Genomic DNA, 19,175 nt, shown 5'->3' on the forward strand with positions numbered 1-19,175 from the left:
CCTTTAAGGTTCCCTCTCATTATTGAAGGAATGTGGCCTAGTTTGGTTAAGGAAGTTGATGGGGACAAGGGCCTCATCCCCACATTCTGTCCCCCAAAACAGATTAGTTTTTTGGGGGGTATATCAGAATCTGAAATCCCCTTTATAATAAGGGGCCCCTGGATAGTCTGCCCCCATTAGGGGAATGTGTATAAGGTACCCCTTGATACTCATTCTCAATAAAATGTATATAAAAACATCCACACCATGAAAAAGTTCTTAATTAATTAATTTTTTTAAATGCCCCTAACGTATATCCAACAACAAACACATTATCTAGTAATGTAGATTATCATGAATCAAGGCAACCTGCTGCTCAAAGATGCTGACCCACCACCATGTCAATGCTGTCCTGTCACTACTCTCTTCGCAAATTACAGATCCTCAGCCGGCTCCTCTATGATTTAAAAAAAAAAAACTGTCTGGAGATCCTGAGAAACGACACTCACCAAATATGATCATGACCATATTTAGAGAATTACATTACACAGGTTCCCAGGCCTGTTTGTTTACAAAGAGAAGGCAGCAGAGGATCCATCATTTTGTAATGATAGTGCTACTGCCACTAAATGACAAATCCCCAGCCGCTGTTTGCAAACAAAACTTTAAAAAAAAAATTTGTATTGGTACATGTTCCCTGTGCCAGTGTCAAGCTGTTTTTAAACTATAGCTTGCAAATAAGTCTTGAAAAGACCAGAAAAAATAGCAAGATTCAGCACCCATAGACTTTAATAGGGTCCAGCAATGTGTTGAGGGTTCACAGACTTACTGCTGGGTTCACCAAAATTTATACGAACCATACTTTTATCAATTCCTTCATCCCTATTTAAAATATGTAAATAATTTAGTATGCACAGGTTTCTAGATAATTCTAAAACAGAATAATCATACAGGAATTTCAAATGAAATACATCCTTTCTTGGAGATATTTTTCTGAAAATCTATGTTTATATGTAAATATATATCCTAAAACATAAGAACATCTCTAAACGGTATGGAGGTTTCACATTATAATATGTTTGTGCAGAATATATTTACAAATGCATGACACGCTCATTTGGCTGCACAAAGTGCATGTAGAAAATATTCCTGGGGTCAGGTTGCCAGGAATAAACAATTTTTACAGCTTGTGTCCTAATACATGTATTAAAACCTGGCATGAAACTTTGATCAATATTGCTCCAAAAGTAGGAAAGGACAGCAGGTCATTGTGTATCCCTTTTTTCTAACTCTTGCCTCCTTTCAGTAGAGCAAAGCAGGCTGGACACAACATATTTCACAAGTAAAATCATTGTTAACTTAAAAGCAAATAAATACAAGAAAAATAAGCATTGGATATCTATATATCTCCCTTTCTCATCTCTCTTTCTCCTCTCTCTCTTTTATATATATAAAAAAACATCATCATGCTGCACTGGAAACACTGTCAATGCTAAATCTAAAGCCTTATGGGGAGAGGCTTCTAATTTCATCCCTAGCATATGTAGGCAGTTGTTAACCGTAAGCCTACACAGGGCCTGGGATACAATCATCTCTGCAACCATGTTAGAGAATTTGGGCATCTGCACACAGTAATTAAGGGACCTGCAGAATATATTTAAAACTGGACTTCAGATATAAAAGACACAGATTAATGTAGTTCTGTATTGATGAATACATAATTAATGTATTTTTTTCATGCACGCAGTGGTTTGACCTGGTATTAGCCTCTTACAGTCCCCTGTACAGCAGACTGGGAGAGGGTGGAGCCAATCAGTTGCATTGCAATAGTAATGTGTAATATATACTGTATTGCCAAAAGTATTGGGACACCCCTCCAAATCATTGGATTTAGGTGTTCCTTGAAATTTCCTTGCTACTAAATATTCCACAGTCACCTGTTAGTGGTATCATAACAAAGTGGAAGACAGAACGGGGTCAACGCATGCTGAAGTGCACAGTGTGCAGAAGTCACCAACTGTCTGCACAGTCAATAGCTACAGACCTCCAAACTTCATGTGGCTTTCAGATTGGCACAACAACATTGCGTAGAGAGCTTCATGTAATGGGTTTCCATGGCCTAGCAGCTGCATCCAAGCCTTACATCACCAAGTGCAATGCAAAGCGTCCGATGCAGTGGTGTAAATCACGCCACCACTGGACTCTAGAGAGGTGGAGACGTGTTCTCTTGAGTGATGAATCACGCTTCTCTGTCTGGCAGTCCAATGGACGTGTCTGAGTTTGGCGGTTGCCAGGAGAATGGTACTTGCCTTACAGCATTGTGCCAAGTGCAAAGTTTGGTGGAGGGGGGGGGGGATTATGGTGTGGGGTTGTTTTTTAGGGGTTGGGCTTGGCCCCTTAGTTCCAGTGAAGGGAACTCTTAAGGCATCAGCATACCAAGACATTTTGGACAATTTCATGCTCACAACTTTGTGGGAACAGTTTGGGGATGGCCCCTTCCTGTTCCAACATGACAGCGCACCAGTGCACAAAGCAAGGCCCATAAAGACATGAATGAGCCAGTTTGGGATGGAGGGACTTGATTGGCCTGCACAGAGTCCTGACCTCAACCCAATAGAACACTTTTGGGAGGAATTAGAGCGTAGACTGCGAGCCAGGCCTTCTCGTCCAACATCAGTACCGGACCTCACAAATGCGCTCCTGGAAGACTGGTCAAACATTCCCATAGACACACTCCTAAACCTTGTAGACATCCTTCCCAGAAGAGTTGAAGTTGTTATAGTTGCTAAGGGTGGGCCAACTCAATATTGAACCCTATGGACTAAGACTGGGATGCCAAAGCCAATATAGCCAGTCTCCTGGAGGGCATAAACCTCTCCCTCTGTTTGCTGACATCATTGCGACAACATTTCAGCTGCAGTACCTCACTGTCTGGGTATTGTATGAAGGCTGGAAGAATGTGAATATGTAAAGGAGCTAATTTATCACACCGATTAATCGATAAATTCTTAATCCTTACCGTACACTGAGATAGTTTTTTTACTGGCAAAAAAAAAAGAAAACCTGATTAAAAGACAGATATGTCCTTCATAACAGCTTTCATTGAGTATGACAGGTACCAAAGCACAAGAGAACTGCTTATTGGCTCAGCAGGGTTTATGCCTTAGGTGATAGAAGGCAGACTTTCCAATTAGAAACCTGTTAACTAGAAGAATACATAAGCTGTTCTTAATAAACAAATCTAACATAAGTCAAATTAATAATCAATTAGGCATGAGAGCCACCTGACACAGTCTGTTTGGAGGCGTTACCATCTGCCTGTGGCATTTTATATTCACAATACAAAAATGCCACCAGAAAAGTACACTCTAGCTGTCCAATTTTTCCCTGGATTACTGGAAAGAAGACAAGATATTCTCTTCCATAAAATGAATGTTCACTGCTTATGCTTATACCTAACATATATTAAAGTCTTCATGGGAAACTTTTAGTAAAATCTGTTACACAGCACACTGTTGGAAGCCAAAATAAGATGACATAACAGGACAGACTTGGCTGTGCGCTGAATTCAAGGCAGGGGGCAGGGAATTTAGCACCTAAGCATACAGTTGTTTATAATTGTGATTCTTTCAAACAGAAGAAGCAGAATTTTAAAGTTGACTTGTTACACGATAAAAATTAGCCTTTCAATTCCTTGGGAACTAGTGACAACAATCAAAATAGGGCTCTTTCTAAGCAAATGTCATTAGATCCATGGCATGTTTGTGGATACATTCTCCAATTTACATAATTGGTACATTATTTTGTATGAATGATTGGTACATTTAATGATTCACTCAGCACTAGTGCACCTAGATGGCACTGACACAGAGAGGAGTTTTCTATGCTTGTTAGCTTCAACTCTGGGCACTAGTGCTGTGTGATTAGCATCTGCCCGGATATATGGCAGCGCAACTTTTTTAGATGAACCTAAAAGTTTATGTATATCCAAAACATATGTTTTTAGTTTACATTTTTTTAGTGCCTGTGCCCCAAAGGGGAGATTTCTCTAGACTTTCTGTTCTGGAGACACAAAAGAATATCTATCCAAAGTGAGGGGAATTTCCATCTTAGACAGTTTTTACAGAAACAATTGTTCCAATTGGAGGATATTACCTTATCTCTAGCTCTGATGACCACTCTAAAATTTGGGATTTACCCTCACTTTCTGCCTTAGTGACAATGGCCCCAAGGACAAATAGAGAGGATGAATCTCCCCAGTGGTACATAGGCAGCAGTAATGACTGGACAATGGTCTAATCCTTTTTACTCTATCCAAAACCAAAAACCTTTTTTATATACCAAAACAAATACAAAACATTTTTGTAAAACCCTAATTAATGTATGGTCATTTTCTTTCTACATTTCATTCAGTGGTACCCTTGACATTCTATCAATTCCAATGGATTCTATTATTTAATTGTACCTTACAAAAACAGATTTGCTGGCTTTAATAATTTATTTATAAGTTTAATATTTATAATATTTTTTTCTGAAAGATATGCACCAACTAATTCAAGTCACTTGGCTGAATAAGCATAGCTCATAAGGAGAAGTGATAACTTGACTTACATTAGTTGTCTACCTCAGGGTTACCATGAAGAACTATTAATGCCCTTGCTTAATTCTTACAAGAAAAAGACCCTTGGGCAGAGTGTAATAGGTTCAAGATCTGCTGAAGTGCTTCAATTATGTATAAATATGTTTTATTTCTGCATCTATCTGCATACATGCTTAATATTATGTTGTTTAAGCTTTTGTGTCAGCAAACTGCCTTCTTGTGTAGAATACAGTAAGACAGCTTCAGTTATAACAAGCAATACACAAATTTTGTGCATTAGTATCAGTGGCGGATCCGGGGGGGGGGGATAGGGCAATTGCGCCCCCCCCCCGAGAAAACTGGCGCTCGCTCGAGCACGGCTGGCCACACCGATCAACCAGAGCACAAAAGCATAAGCTGCACTCTAGTCAGGCAAATTAAGTGGCCACCTTCAGCCCACACTGCGGCCTCTCAGCTGCCTAAATTCTGTGAGTAGAGAGCCGCCCAAGGCTAGCAGTGGCAGTAGGATCACAGGCCAAGCCAAGAGGTCAGGTGAGTTCTACACCCTGGGGAGAGAGGGAGAGAGCCAGGGGGGACAGTGGACAAAGAGGTGGTGGTGGGAGAGGAGAGAGGTCGGCACAGTGGCAGGGGGAGAGCTGGGGGGGTACAGTGGACACAGGTGGTGGTAGAGACAGGTGGCACAGTGGCAATTAAAGAGCTAGGGGGGCAGTGGACACAGGGGTGGTGGTGGGAGAGCATAGAGGTGGGCACAGTGGCGGTGGAAGAGCCAGAGGGGAGCAAGGGATACAGATGTAGTGGTGGGAGAGGAGAGAAGTGGGCACAGTGTTTCAGGGTTCTACACTGACTTTACTGGTTTGCAGCATTCTGGCTTGGCTGCCATTTTACTCACCTGTTTCCTTCCTTGCTTGAGCAGAGTCTGGAACGTTGCTCACTACTCCCAGGCTCACTCTTATGGCCAGACAGGAGAGCATCATCTGAGTGAGTTTCCCTGCTAGTGCATTCCCGATCCTGGCTGACGGTCTCCTCCGTCTCCTGCTCCTGGCTTGTTCCTGACAATGCTGATTTGCTGGCTCCTGCTCCTGGCTTGTTCCTGACGACGCTGATCTCTGTGTTCCTGGCTTGGACGACTACCCACTCTGGCTCCTGACTCTGGCTTGTTCCGGTTTATGATTCTGCTTGCTCCTGTGGACACTGTTCTTAATAAATATTTTAACTAGCACCTTTTGCTTGTCTGGTTTTCATTGTGCTTTGACACAGTGGCAGTGGAAGAGCCAAAGGATATAAAGGCAGTGGTGGGACAGGAGAAAGGTAGGCACAGTGGCATAAGAAGAGCCAGAGGGGGGGAAGTGGATACAAAGGTTTTGGTGGGAGAGGAGAGAGGTGGACACAGTGGCAGTGGAAGAGCCAGAGGTGGGGACCATGGATACAAAGGCAGTAGTCGGAGAGGAGAGAGATGGGCACAGTGGCAGTAGAAGAGCCAGAGGGGGAGTAGACACAGGGGTGGTGGTGGGAGAGGAGAGAGGTGACACAGTGGCAGAGGGAGAGCTGGGGGACAGTGGACACAGAGGTGGTGGTGTTAGTGGAGAGAGGTGGGCAAAGTGGCAGTGCAATAGCCAGAGGGGGCAGTGGACACAGAGCTTGTGGTGGCAGAGGAGAGAGGTGGGCACAGTGTCAGTGGAAGAGCCAGGGGGGAAGTGTACCCCATAGCTGAGATGAAAAGTCAGTCTGGGATTGAAGGTTAGATCAGTGGCAGACATGGGGAGGGCAACAGAGCAATTGTTGCATGGGGATGCAGGGACATTTTCATGAAAACCTAAGAGTAGCCCATCAATGAGAAGCAGGCGTGGCACATGTGCCCAGGGACTGGCACAGAGCTCTCTGGAACTGAGGACCAGGATACAGGACCCAGCACCAGTCCGTTATAGATGATGGTATTCTGCATTTTTGTATAATGTATTGCTGAGATTTGTAGTCCTCTACAGATGATGGTATTCTGCTTTGCTCTATAATGTATTGCTGGGATTTGTAGTCCTTTTTAGCTGGGGGTATTCAGCATTGCTGTATAATATATTGCTGGGATGTGTAGTCCTCTATAGCTGGTGGTATTTTGCATTGCTGTATAATGTATTGCTGGGATTTTCAGTCCTCTATAGAGTGGCAAAACTACCTAGCTGCGACCGGGCCCTAGCATTCTGCCACTTGTGGGGCCCAGACAGGAGAAAGGGGGCCCTGGTAACCACCGACAATGCAGGTTACCGGGCCTCCTTTCCTTCAGTCTGGAGCCCTCCATCCTTCACACTGTGCCTGGAACATGTGTATCACAAAGCTCCACAGCAATAAAACACAGTAATGTTCAGTGAGATTGACAGACCCATTTAATGGCTGTAAGGTGCCAAATGTTGTTGCCAGAGATTCCAATCCTGCACACAAAAGTGTCAGGATGTGTAAAAATAAAAAGGCACAATTGATGTTACACATAACAAACAAATGTGATGTAATGTAGCATTACAATATTCTGTTCTGTAAGCAACACCTTATTTTCTGGCAGCGGCCCTGCCGGGACTAGACTCTGGATCTGCCCCTGATTAGTATACCCACATACCAGAGAGCATATATCAATAAAATGCTAAACATCTAACATAGTAGCATAAGTAGAGAAAAGGCTACAAAAACTAACATTGTTATGTACACTGACCTGAGCTATTTAAAATCATAGCAGCATGAGTACTCATCATCATCCTTCACCTAAAGAATGGAAGGTTCATTTATTGACACCCAAGTAATGCAATAGGTTCGAGCATAAAAGGGTATTGTGTACTAGAAATATTTTCTACTGCCTGGTTGCAGTACATCAGTTCTTTATCTTGTCTTTGGCTCAGAACCACACTTTAGATCTACCCATATTCTGCTAGTTTGTTTACCCAACCCCAGTTTTTTCATTAGATGTGTACGTTTTCTGACACAATTTTCACGTTGCAAGGGAATTTTTCCTTAGCTTAGTGCATAACACGAAGCTCTGCTGACCATCATGCAATCATTTGCAAACAAAAATACTGTTTTTTCATTTTCGTTGGGATTGGGTATTTTTTCCCTGTGACTTGTCACCAAATTCAGTTAGCTAAGGCAAAATTCCCTTGCAAAGTAAAACTTCACTATGGAAAGTGAACATGCTCTACTACTAAATCAATGGCAGTCTGTTTGCGCAACTCTGAACCTGTGCTGTCTGCCTCAGTCCCAGAATTTGTGTCTCTATCAAACTTACACCTCTTTGGCTGGCCTAGGTCTTAAACTTTAGTCACCTATTCTAAGCCCAGATTTATTATGATGTTGGCTCTATTTCTTTTTCTGTGGGAGAGTTAGCTCAACTGTCTCCACATTGCTCTTCATTCCAAACACTGTGTCCTCTCTTCAGGTATGGTAATGTAGGGGATCCCAGCGCACTCCTGACCGAAAAATGCCGCAACTTGCAATGGGGGGGGTGCTGAAATGACAGCGGATGCTGCCGCTCGATCAGATAAACAAAACTGTAAGTAACCAGCCTTCCAAAGGTTATTCATGCAACGTTCTTTTTATTCCAAGTGTAAAGTTACATCACCAAGTGTAGCAACATTATAGAATGCATCGGGTTCACTTTGTTTTGCCTGATTGAGGAACCCGATGCTTTTAGGAACCATGCTGGTGATGTAACTTTACACATGGAATAAAACGAACTTTGCTTGGAGTACCTTTGGAGTGCTGGTGACTGACTATTTTGTTTCTCTCTTCAGGTATGGGTTTCTGGGCTGTTCCATAAAGAGTCCACATCCTCTTTCTTGTATATGAAAGTACTATGACATTTGAGTAATATAGGTATACTGTTAGATGGTCTACTGATAGGTCTGGTTGAAATTCCTCTAAGGATATGTTCACATGGATGCTAAAAGGGGGGACTTAACATGTATTTTCAACACCCACATTGTACTCCCAGAAGTTGGTTCACAAAACATGTCCTAAGCTAAATGACTCAGTATATACTAGGAGGGCATATGCAGTGTAGGCAGAAAACTGTCCAGTAACATGAGCACTTGATGTGCTTCTGCATTCATTCATATGTGTGAACACACCCTAATAATTGCTACACAAATGCTCCCAGAGTAGTCACTGTGATTAGCTTAGAATCCAAATCCTACTATTACCACTGCTGCTAAATACTATTGTTGTTGTTTGTCTTCACAGACACGTAGATAAAATTATTTGAGTGAACGCATGCTCTATCTATGGCCCACAAAGCCCAGAGTTGAGCAGCTCTGTAATAGATTGCTACCATAAGCATATTAATTAGCTATATATATAGTCACATAATCCACAAACACACAAGTCATCTGCCATACATTTATATTTAAATTAGCTTACTAGCCTTAACATACTGAATTAATGTGAGGGAAGCTAAAGTATTCATATATTCATTAGTGTTCTGTCCTTTGTATTGATAATAAAATTGAAAAGATTCTACAAGGAAGAACCATTAAGCCGCTCTTAAATCTCAATGTTTGATCTTCTGAACAACTTCAAAAGTTAAAAAAAGAGAGAATAGCTCTTTTGAAAGTCAAATGGGCATGCATTTTTTAGCTTGCCAAGTGTTAATTGGTGCATGCTCTAAGCACTGGTACAAATGCAATTCTATGTCAATTAGCTAGCAATCAGGAACCCTTGCTTCTTGATAAAGTGCACTAGTATGTTATAAAGTATTAAAGGAACAATCATTACCACCTCATAAAAATCTTTACAACCTCGTCTTCTTAAGATGCTCTCACCAGCCACCTGGGCCATGCTCTGCAATCTTAGCCTGGCTGACTAATTATCACACTAAAGGAAAGTTGCTATCATTTGTTGTTTCATTATCAAAGAGTTGGGATGCTGGCTTCTAAGCCGTCCCTTCAGTGTGGCTCTAGAATGCATTTATTTTAAATAAGGTTTTTATTCAGTGCACCTGTATCATGTACACAGAGGAATTAAATAGAAAAGGAATGTGTAATCCTTCACATCGCTGTGTGTTCTACTTATTTAGCAAAAGACCTGTAATAAATGATATGCTTTATCTTTACATTATTAAGATATAAGAAGAGGGAATGAAGTTTAGAAAAAAAAATAGTTACACTAGATTTTAATATAATCACTATTTGGCGATAATACAAAATGGCTGATTAATAGGTGCATCTACTGTATGAAGTAATGTCTGCAGTCTGCACAGTAAAGACTAACCTCATATTTATGAATTCAGCCAAATGACACATATATCTTTTTAATTAATTACAGGCACATGTTTTTTCCTAAACTCTACTTTCCACAGTATATTTTGGAACTCTATCTGTTTAATTTGTCTAGTCAATACACTGAGCTGTTGAAGTAGTCTTTACATTTTGATGGCTGATATGCTTGAAGTTCCATTAGCATCTAACCTTAATCACTCTGATAGTCCTGGACTGTCATTTTATGGAAGACTGCCATGATCTATTTCCCCCACACAATAACTAGCTAATTGCTTTATTCACAGGAACTATTTCAGTTACAATGTAACCACAATAGTTCCTATGAAACAAAATAGAAAAACAACATTGACAGTATGGGAATAAGCCGTGATCCCCAAATCCCCAATATCCCATGATCCCAAAGTTCATCATGAACGTAATGATTCTTTATGATTCAGAATAAGAGCATTGAGACCGGACATACCAATTGATTTGTTTGTACATTTTTTAAGTAAGCTGCTGAAGGGAGGGATTTATTATCTATATTATATTAGATTTTTTTTAAATCAGCATTTTTATGGCTACTATACAACTCTCACCTGTTAGAAAACTTAATCACAAATTCATCAGCAGGAAACTGTCATCATACTTGACCCATATCAGTCAAGTAAGGTATAACTCCCCAAAATCCTGTACAAGCTCATGTGGCACTAACAATGCAGACAAAGACAATCCCAGTGTCCTTTAGTATCTGCCTGGTACTTTGACAGAGACTCCCTCTATCCTGGGGACACCTACTTTTTGGATAGTACCTACACTCCCAATCTGTGCTGCTATCAATATGCTTGATAGGTCTTCATTCTCTTGGCCGTACAGCCATGAGGATAGCATCCAATATGGCTAACTTAGCAAAAAAACCAGACATTTTATTTTTGAGAAAAGGTCAAAAAAGAAAAAAAAAACAGTAAATGGAACAGTGATGGACATAGCTTATGTTTTATCTCTGTCGGTTGGAATGTGATTTAACTGGGTTGAATCTCAAACCTGACATCTTGAATTGCTCATCTCTCTTTTCTATCTTTCTGCTTAAAATCACATACAATATGTTGTTTTAATTGTAATGTTTCCATGCCAGTTGATTTTAATCAGAAACAGAGAAAAGTTCAGGAACACTACTTTGTACCTTATGGAGATGCTATCACTGGAATGTCTGCAGCCTTCTTTTGAAATCTGAGCTGTATGATTATTCTACATAAATCCATTAGACCCACCTTAGGGGAACATACAGAACACGTTCAGTGCATAATGTAGCTACAACACAAAGTATATGCAGCAGACAGTGTGCCTATTTCATTTTAAAAGCATCATTTGTATTCTGAAACAGGTGAAAATGTCCTTATAAGCTGAGAAAATGATAACATCATACTACAGAAGAGATTAATATTACAGCTGTTGTGAGGATGACCTGCTCCATAATATGTATTAAGGATCAGTGACAATATTAGAAAAAAACATTCTACATATCTATAAGCTGTTGTTGGGTATTCTCTTACATATTCCTCTAATCCAAGCTCTTAGATAAGAGATTTAGCTTATTTTATCAGCAGGAAAATACCTTGCATTCAAGCGAAAGTAAGACATCAACATGACAATACAAAACACTTAAGTGAGAAATCAAATGGTATCCACATAAAAAACTTTTGTTTTAAAATGGCAAGCATGTATTCATTTCCATTTTTCGAACCAGCATATGTTTCTTTTTTGGTATCAAATTTAGTATTTTCCAATTTAATTAAAGTAGCATTGTGTTTTAAATGAAAAGTTGTTAAAATCATTATTATAACCCAGTTACAGCTCTGCAAAACCAACTTTGCAAATTATGGCGATAATTTATTAAAAGAGTAATTTTTTTACCAGCATGTGTTTACTTGAAATACAGATGAAACCCATTTTTTTTTTAAATTCCCCTGAACATGTTTGGATATGTATAATGACATAAACCCAGTGTACAAGTACGTTTTTTTATTATCTATAAGTCTATATTCTTCTGTGCTCACTGCATATAATATATTTTTATCTTTAACACAAAACTCGGATTACTTTAGGGTGGACTAGTTGCAAGTTATCTTAATGCTTCATATACTATTTCTCAATTTCTCAGTAGGAAATATTTAATTACATGCAGCATGCTGGTTTTCTTGGCCATTAGTTGCTCAGTTGCCTTATTAGGTACAAGTTCACTCATTATCAAATAAATATATTATATATTACTGACCTCAGCTACTGGGATCCCTTCTGGTGGACGACACTGCAAAAGAACTTCCTGTTCCAAAGACACTTCCTTCCCAAGAGGTTCTTGTTCGAAAGTCTTCCGTAAATCTGAAAAGCAATAGGGAGTTAGTTGATACCTTAGAGTAGTATTAAAGGCTGGGTGTTTTTGGCCTTAATACATTCTGTGCATTAAGGCAAAAAACACCCACCACTCTCCTAACACCCCCCCCCTTCCCACACACACTTACCTGCAGCAACTCGACTCCTCCCATCTGACCGAGAAGATACTCTGGTTTCCCCAAACTTCCTGGTTGTGGGAGAGGGTACCAAGGGCAGAGAAGCTATAGGCTCCTTCTGCTATCAGTCAAGCTGTGACTGTAGGGTGGGGGCATGGCCGGCTGCATGCTGTGTGTGTCTATGGACGCACACAGCTAGGTGCATGCACGTACAGGTACCTCCGCAGCAGTTGGCTAGCTGATGAAAGCACCTGTACGGGGGCGGGGGAAGGGGAGCCTAGCAGTCTGAATACCACTTGAGAACAAGGACATTAAAAACACTAAACGATAAAATAACATATTTTTATAGTAAGTCTGGCCACCATTAATAAAAAGATGAAAAAAATGAAGGTTTCATGTTGCTTTAGTATAACCTAATATATACTTCTTGTAGTGCTATTACGTGTGAGTCCTGTGCACCCAACACACCCAGTGCTCTTGCTTCCAAATCTAATGCCATGGCTTCCTGCTAGTTGGAGTGTCAATGACAGACAGATACTGCAAGCACCATTCTTCTCAGAAAAACGCAGCATGAAGCAAAGTGATAGCCAACCCCCTAGTTGCTGATAGCACTGGTGTGTGAAAAGGAGAAATATGTTGGTACTGACAAACAATATTCCTAAAAAAGTGTTGAACAGAACACAAGAAATTGCTGCAAAGAATTAAACAGCTTTGTTGTAAGAGATGGTGGGGTAACCAAGTTTTACCAAACTTGCCCATGTGTGTACAATGTCTGTGTGCCAACTTTAAAATTTAGTTTAATGTGTACTTTTATATTTGGTAGTCAAGTTATCAAGAGGGCTCCACCTCCCCTTCTCAATCATTAAAACTATCCATCATAGCCCCCATAGCTACTGTAGATGAAAGTACAATTCTTAATTACAGCCGTGTCTTATAACATTTTATTAAAAAAAGGTTGAGTTAAAATTAACTGACTGTTCCAAGAAATTCTAATATAAAGGTTTTTTTTTTAACCATATTAACTTTCATTTAATCACTTACTACTCTCTGGGAACTGCCCAGAAAGAAGATCTGCAAGCTATTACTTTAGAAATACATGGTAACCTTAAACAGCTCTGTGATCTCTGGTCCCTCCCTGTACATATTACCTTTGTTGTGAATAGTTTGGTGTTAATTCACAATCAGGTTATGAATGAACCTATCTGTCATATACCCACTGAAAGGAAATAGCACCCAGTTCGGCACTGGCAGATTAAATAAAATAACAACATATTTTCATTCAGTCATTTTGCAGTCAAGCCAGATGGTAATAATTTAGAGTTTGCTTTTTTGAAATTCCAGTAGTTTATTTCCGAATTCATTCGATTTTCAGTACAGTCGTCTGTTTATTTAACCTTCTTGTGCTTGTCACTGATTTATACAATGAAGGCACAACCTTTTGACCTGTGACTGGCACTCCTATTCTAGTTGAGTCATACCATGAAAGATCTTAACAATTCCAGTCATTATGTACATATGGTTTGAGGAGCTAAGAAATGTGACACCACTTTTTGTCTGGATTTTTGATGGTTTACTGGTGCTGAGAATACTTTCTTAACTACCCTCATCCATTATTCATATGATAGTAGCAGTCTGGTTTTATTCTCGACAATCAACACCCAAAATTAACATCGGTAACCACATGTTTTTTGTTTGTACGAATTTGATTAAGTTTTAGTTTTTCCATTCACATGGTGGATACATTTTTAATCCCTTTAATTACACTGATATAAAGCAATCAAATAATGTAGTCACTTTTTAACATGATGGAATTACACTGAACTATGTGCTGAAAGAAACTGCTTGGGAAAATGTGTGTGCCTGTGTTGAGCTACTTTTTAACATGATGGAATTACACTGAACTATGTGCTGAAAGAAACTGCTTGGGAAAAAACAGTCAACTTTCAAGAAAGGCAAACTTTGTCACATGATATGTCCCTTTAATTCCAATAGGAACAGATAATGTTTTAATGTGATGGTCTGTCACCCAGTTTGATTTTCCAGAGCCAGTCATACATACAGTTGTTAGCTGGACATTAAAAGCAATTAAAGTCTGAAAATTCTGTTTTACTCTTGTTCAGTGCACACTTGCAACTTATAAGTATGTGGCCTGTGACACTAAGCTTACAACAGCTCTGTGAATACAGAATGCTGCAGAAGCAGGTATGGTTTCCAATTCTGTTGCTCTATCTTTTATCTACTCAAGGTTTTTCCAGCGATGCCTTTAATGTGTTCATAAGCCTGTTAAACCTTTCCAGTTTACAGGTTTCATATATTTATTGTTTGTGACAGGACATACTTGTAAAAGAAATAAAGTATGAGGCTGATAAACACACATAGAACCATAATTGTGTGTTTGTTTAATATGGCAAGAAAATGTGTCATTCCTATGATGAAATTGCATTTTAAATAACCCTAACGAAGTCTCCACAGGGGTTAAAAGTGTCTGGAGAGGTATTTCATGGCATGTGGCTGACCTCCTATTAAATAAATATAAGCATCTTCTGTGGCAGACACATTTTTCACACATTCAAATTACTCCTCGGTTAATTCTATTACATGCTCAATGAACAGAAATGTTCAATACTTTTTCTGTTTTAATGGACTATAGTTGTAGAGTGCCGAATCTCTGGAGGATGAAATAATTTTTTTCTTAATCCTGTACAACAATAGTTGGTGATCAGTAAGGGAAAGGAAAAGTTTTAAAGCATATATAAAGTTAGCTAATTATGTCATCAGCCTGGGGTATGGTCTGCGCAAAAAGACCAGACCTTGCAATTATTGAAGGAGAAACTGCTGTCAATAGGAAACTTCCATTTTTAACACATTTCTATACCTATTCAAAATTACTTATGGTTTACTCTGCATAGTAAATCCATTTTAGAAAAATCATGAGCAACTCTACTATGGCCAGTAGACATGTTTCAGTGCATCATAATTATCTGTAAGAAATAGCATTATCCTTAAAACTGTAGCATTTTTTCAGCACAACAGGAAAATTATCCTGTTATTTTTTCCTTTGTTGCATAAGTTTTTAAAGGGTTTTTATTTTTTTTAGATAGCACTTAAAGTAATAATGGGCAACATTCTGCAACAACCAATCCAAAGTTGTCTTTTATCTGTCTGGCAACATGACAGTAAAATCTAATTTCTAATAAATTCTGAGTTCTCCAACAATCAAACACCTGTCCATTTATCAAGTTAGCAAGCCTACATTGCTCTATTGTAAACATGAGTGTTTGTTTCATAAAATGTAAGTATATTGATTCGATATAACTAACGACTATAACTATTAAGGATATTCTCTATTATGTGCCTTCTTCAATATTCTTTTTACTGAACTGGAATCATCCTAAGGTTGGGTTAGGAGGGTATACACAATGTTCTATTTATTTATTTTGGTATGATTATTACCACTAACCTATTTTTATACTAACATGACACAGAAAGCGGCAAACATATCACTCATTTAAGAACAGGCATTGAAAGGACAAATGCAGGACTTTAAAAATGATTGATTTCACCTCTGCCTTGAGGATGAACCATGTACATGTAAGAATTGATGCATTACATCAATTAATCTAGTCCAGATACAACTTTATTCCATTAGGGTCAGGAGGAAGTTCAAGTAGAATAGCCTACATGTTGGTTATTCTACTATAATATCCCCGTGACCCTAACAGAATTAAGTTGTATCTGAACTAGTTTAATTAGTGTGGTGCTTCATTTCCTATATCTACTGCATTCACTGACAAGCCAAGGATACTGTGGAGATCTTTTGGATTGTGGATGCTGTCTACCGGTAAGCCAGATCACACAAATACACGCCACTTAGAGTGACACTAAACTCAGGAGTTCAATCCTAAAAATTAATTCAAGTACTTTAACTATGAATAAAAATGGATCTTATCTGTACATCACTCGGCTGTAGATCCTCAAATCATCTCTGAATTCATGCTGGCATTGTCCTTCCTTCTGGAGGGTGGCTACTTTTGTTCATCATGGTCCCTCTGTGTGTGATAAAGTAACCACCACTTCAAGCTCGTCCCATGATGGACTACAATCTCAATACAAAGTAATCTAAACGTGAGATTGTAGTCCATCACAAGAGTGAGCAGTGGCTACTTTACAACACACGGACCATGAGGAACAAAAATAGCAACCCTCCAGAAGGAAGGACAGTGTCATCACCAATTCATAGATGATTTGATGATTTGTGACTGAGTGATGCAGAAATAAGGTACAGTTTTGTTAATAGTTAGGATACTTGAATGCATTTGTAAGATTTAACTCCTGAGTTTAGTGTCACTTTAACTACTGTTGGATAAGTAGAACCAAGAAAATAACCACACGGTTTCAGCACTTTCTTTCCACAGTTCTAACTGCAAGATAAACCATAAGCATGTAATACATTTATTTACAGTATACACTGCCATCATCACCAGCCCCCCACCCAGCCAACTGATCTCTAAACTTCTAATACAAGTTGTGTTATACTTATCTCTGGTACCTGGAGGTAGCCAGAGCTGTGAGGACATGTGGTTGCTCAGAAAAAGTGGAACCTGTGTTCAACAGAGCCATAATCCTATGTGTTCCCCTTGTTTTTTGAAATGTGTTATACTTATCTCTGGTACCTGGAGGTAGCCAGAGCTGTGAGGACATGTGGTTGCTCAGAAAAAGTGGAACCTGTGTTCAACAGAGCCATTGATTGGTTAGCTTTGCCTGATCCTCACCCTTTGTTAGTATCCATATCTTGGGTGCTTTTGCTATGTTTAGGTACTGGCAGCTGGTGGGAGGCTGCAGCAGGCAAGAATAAGGGTGTTGATTATGTGTCGGTATTTGTAAGGTAAAATTAATATAAGTTTATAATACAATTAAAGACCCGTGATAATAAGTGAATCTGCTATTTCGATCTGCAAATATTTCTACAAGCTGATAACTATTGTTTTTAGTTGCCTTACACAGCAATCACATGTGAATAATTGCATTAAGTATAAATGATCAGTCTATTTATAGTGTTAAAGTTAACATAATTAAACAGTGTGGCTGATACATCATTTGTATGTGCCAGTTTATCTGTCGAATACTACTTCTGTATGCGTGGTTCTGTGATGACTGGAATATTCATTAATAACAAGATGCAAAGTTAAAATAGAAACTAAGAGTCAAAATGTTTATTTCACAGAAATATATTGCTACTAACAAAATTGTGCCTGCTCGGGCCAATGTGCCAATGTGTTTGTGTTAGAAGAAAACACGTTAAAACATTAGACATTTTCTGACTTGATTGCATGTAAAATACTCCCCAATGATTGTAAAAAGTGATGCCAACCCCATAAATAACATTGACTCTGTTATCACTTTTGTAAAATGTAACCAGTTTGGGAAGTAGTAAGGTCAGCTATCATGAGTAATACTACTCTTGCTGAAAAATAAATAAGATATCAGATTTTTCCTTAGAGATCTATGTTTTGTTGCCTTGTTTTTCTTACACCTTCACTGTATAGTTTACAGCATGTCATTGTAGGGAGAGAGATGACGATGGGTCTGGAAAAGAGAGGGGCCATTGAGTAAATTTCTTTCCAAAAATTAGGATGTTGTATTTGTTACCTTCCAAATGGAATGTTATATAAATGATCCCATATGTTTCTTTTTATCTTGTTACTGCTTCCTTTTTGCATCAAATACTTGTTTTCATATTAAATTCCTCTTAGTTTTTCAACACTCACAAGCATTTAGACAAAGGCACAATGTTGCACAGATAGAAAGGAGACTGGGCAATAGCAATGAAAATAAGGAACATGAATTCTAAGGAAACAGAAAATGCTGGAAAATGTTGTTTCTTAGGCTCTTGTGAAAGGCGATACATTCTTTGGATTGAATAAGTAATGTAATTCCTTTATATATGACAACTCAGACATTTCTATCAAGATCTGTGTACACAGGCTATTGTCTTAGGGATTTGACCCCATTTGAGGATGTCTGTATGAATAAAGTGGGGAGCAAACATTTAAAGGGTAATTCACAAAGCCGCCTAGGGATCCAGCTGTAGCTTTGGCTGATCCTGTGGCTCGCTTCGTTTGCGGGAGCCCTTCGGTTCAGTTGAACCGAAGGGCTGCTGTACAGGCTATTTGTTATAGCCTGTACAGCAGCCGAAGGTGGCCGAGTGGCTCAGCGGAGCCGAAGGTATATCCTTCGGATTGACTGAGCCGAAGTGACAGCCGAAGCGGGGTGAACAGCCTGTCGAAGGCCAGCCTCTCGCCCCGCAAATGACAGCTGGGCGAAGCCAGCTGTGATCTTGCGGCTGGCTCCGCCCAGTTGTAATGACAGATCAATGTCCCCAAATGACTGGGGGGCGGTGAACTGTGATGTGACGTCACGGCCAGCTCCGCCCAGTTGTTATTCAATGGCCGGGACCTGATCGAAGACCCTAGCGGGTGCCAGCCAATAGGAAACAGTTGAGCGAAGCTAGCTGTCACTGCTAGATCCTCCCAATTGTTTTTTTTTTTTTTCTTTTTAAAAAAATCTTTATTTATTTAAAAATTTTACTATTTATTTAAATGTTTTACATTTTTTCAACCTTTTAAAAAAAATATATTTTTGATTTTCTATTCTGCTCGGTACCGAGCAAAATATACGAGCCGAACGCGGCATTCACTCACTGCCGTTCAGCCCCTATGTGAATAGGGGCAAGCGGCAGCCAGCGAGAAACTTTAAATTATTAATAAGATGGTACAGATGTCCAACAGTAATGCAACAGTAACAGTAATGCAACCAACATGTTTGCAGCTGCAACAGACTGACGTTTACAACGTCTTCCTC

At 39.3% G+C, this 19,175-nt stretch overlaps 1 protein-coding gene across 1 annotated transcript in view; it reads right to left on the reverse strand.

Moving 5' to 3' along the window:
- UNC5C (unc-5 netrin receptor C) overlaps nucleotides 1–19,175 on the reverse strand; it is a 353,904-nt gene that overhangs the window by 81,080 nt on the left and 253,649 nt on the right. Inside the window, exon 5 of the mRNA XM_018554497.1 lies at nucleotides 12,083–12,186. Coding sequence (XP_018409999.1) covers nucleotides 12,083–12,186 — 104 coding nt within the window. The remainder of the gene's footprint in view (nucleotides 1–12,082; nucleotides 12,187–19,175) is intronic.

This window comes from Nanorana parkeri, unplaced genomic scaffold (assembly GCF_000935625.1).
Source record: "Nanorana parkeri isolate BGI_ZX_2015 unplaced genomic scaffold, ASM93562v1 scaffold162, whole genome shotgun sequence".
NCBI classification, from domain to species: Eukaryota; Metazoa; Chordata; class Amphibia; order Anura; family Dicroglossidae; genus Nanorana; species Nanorana parkeri.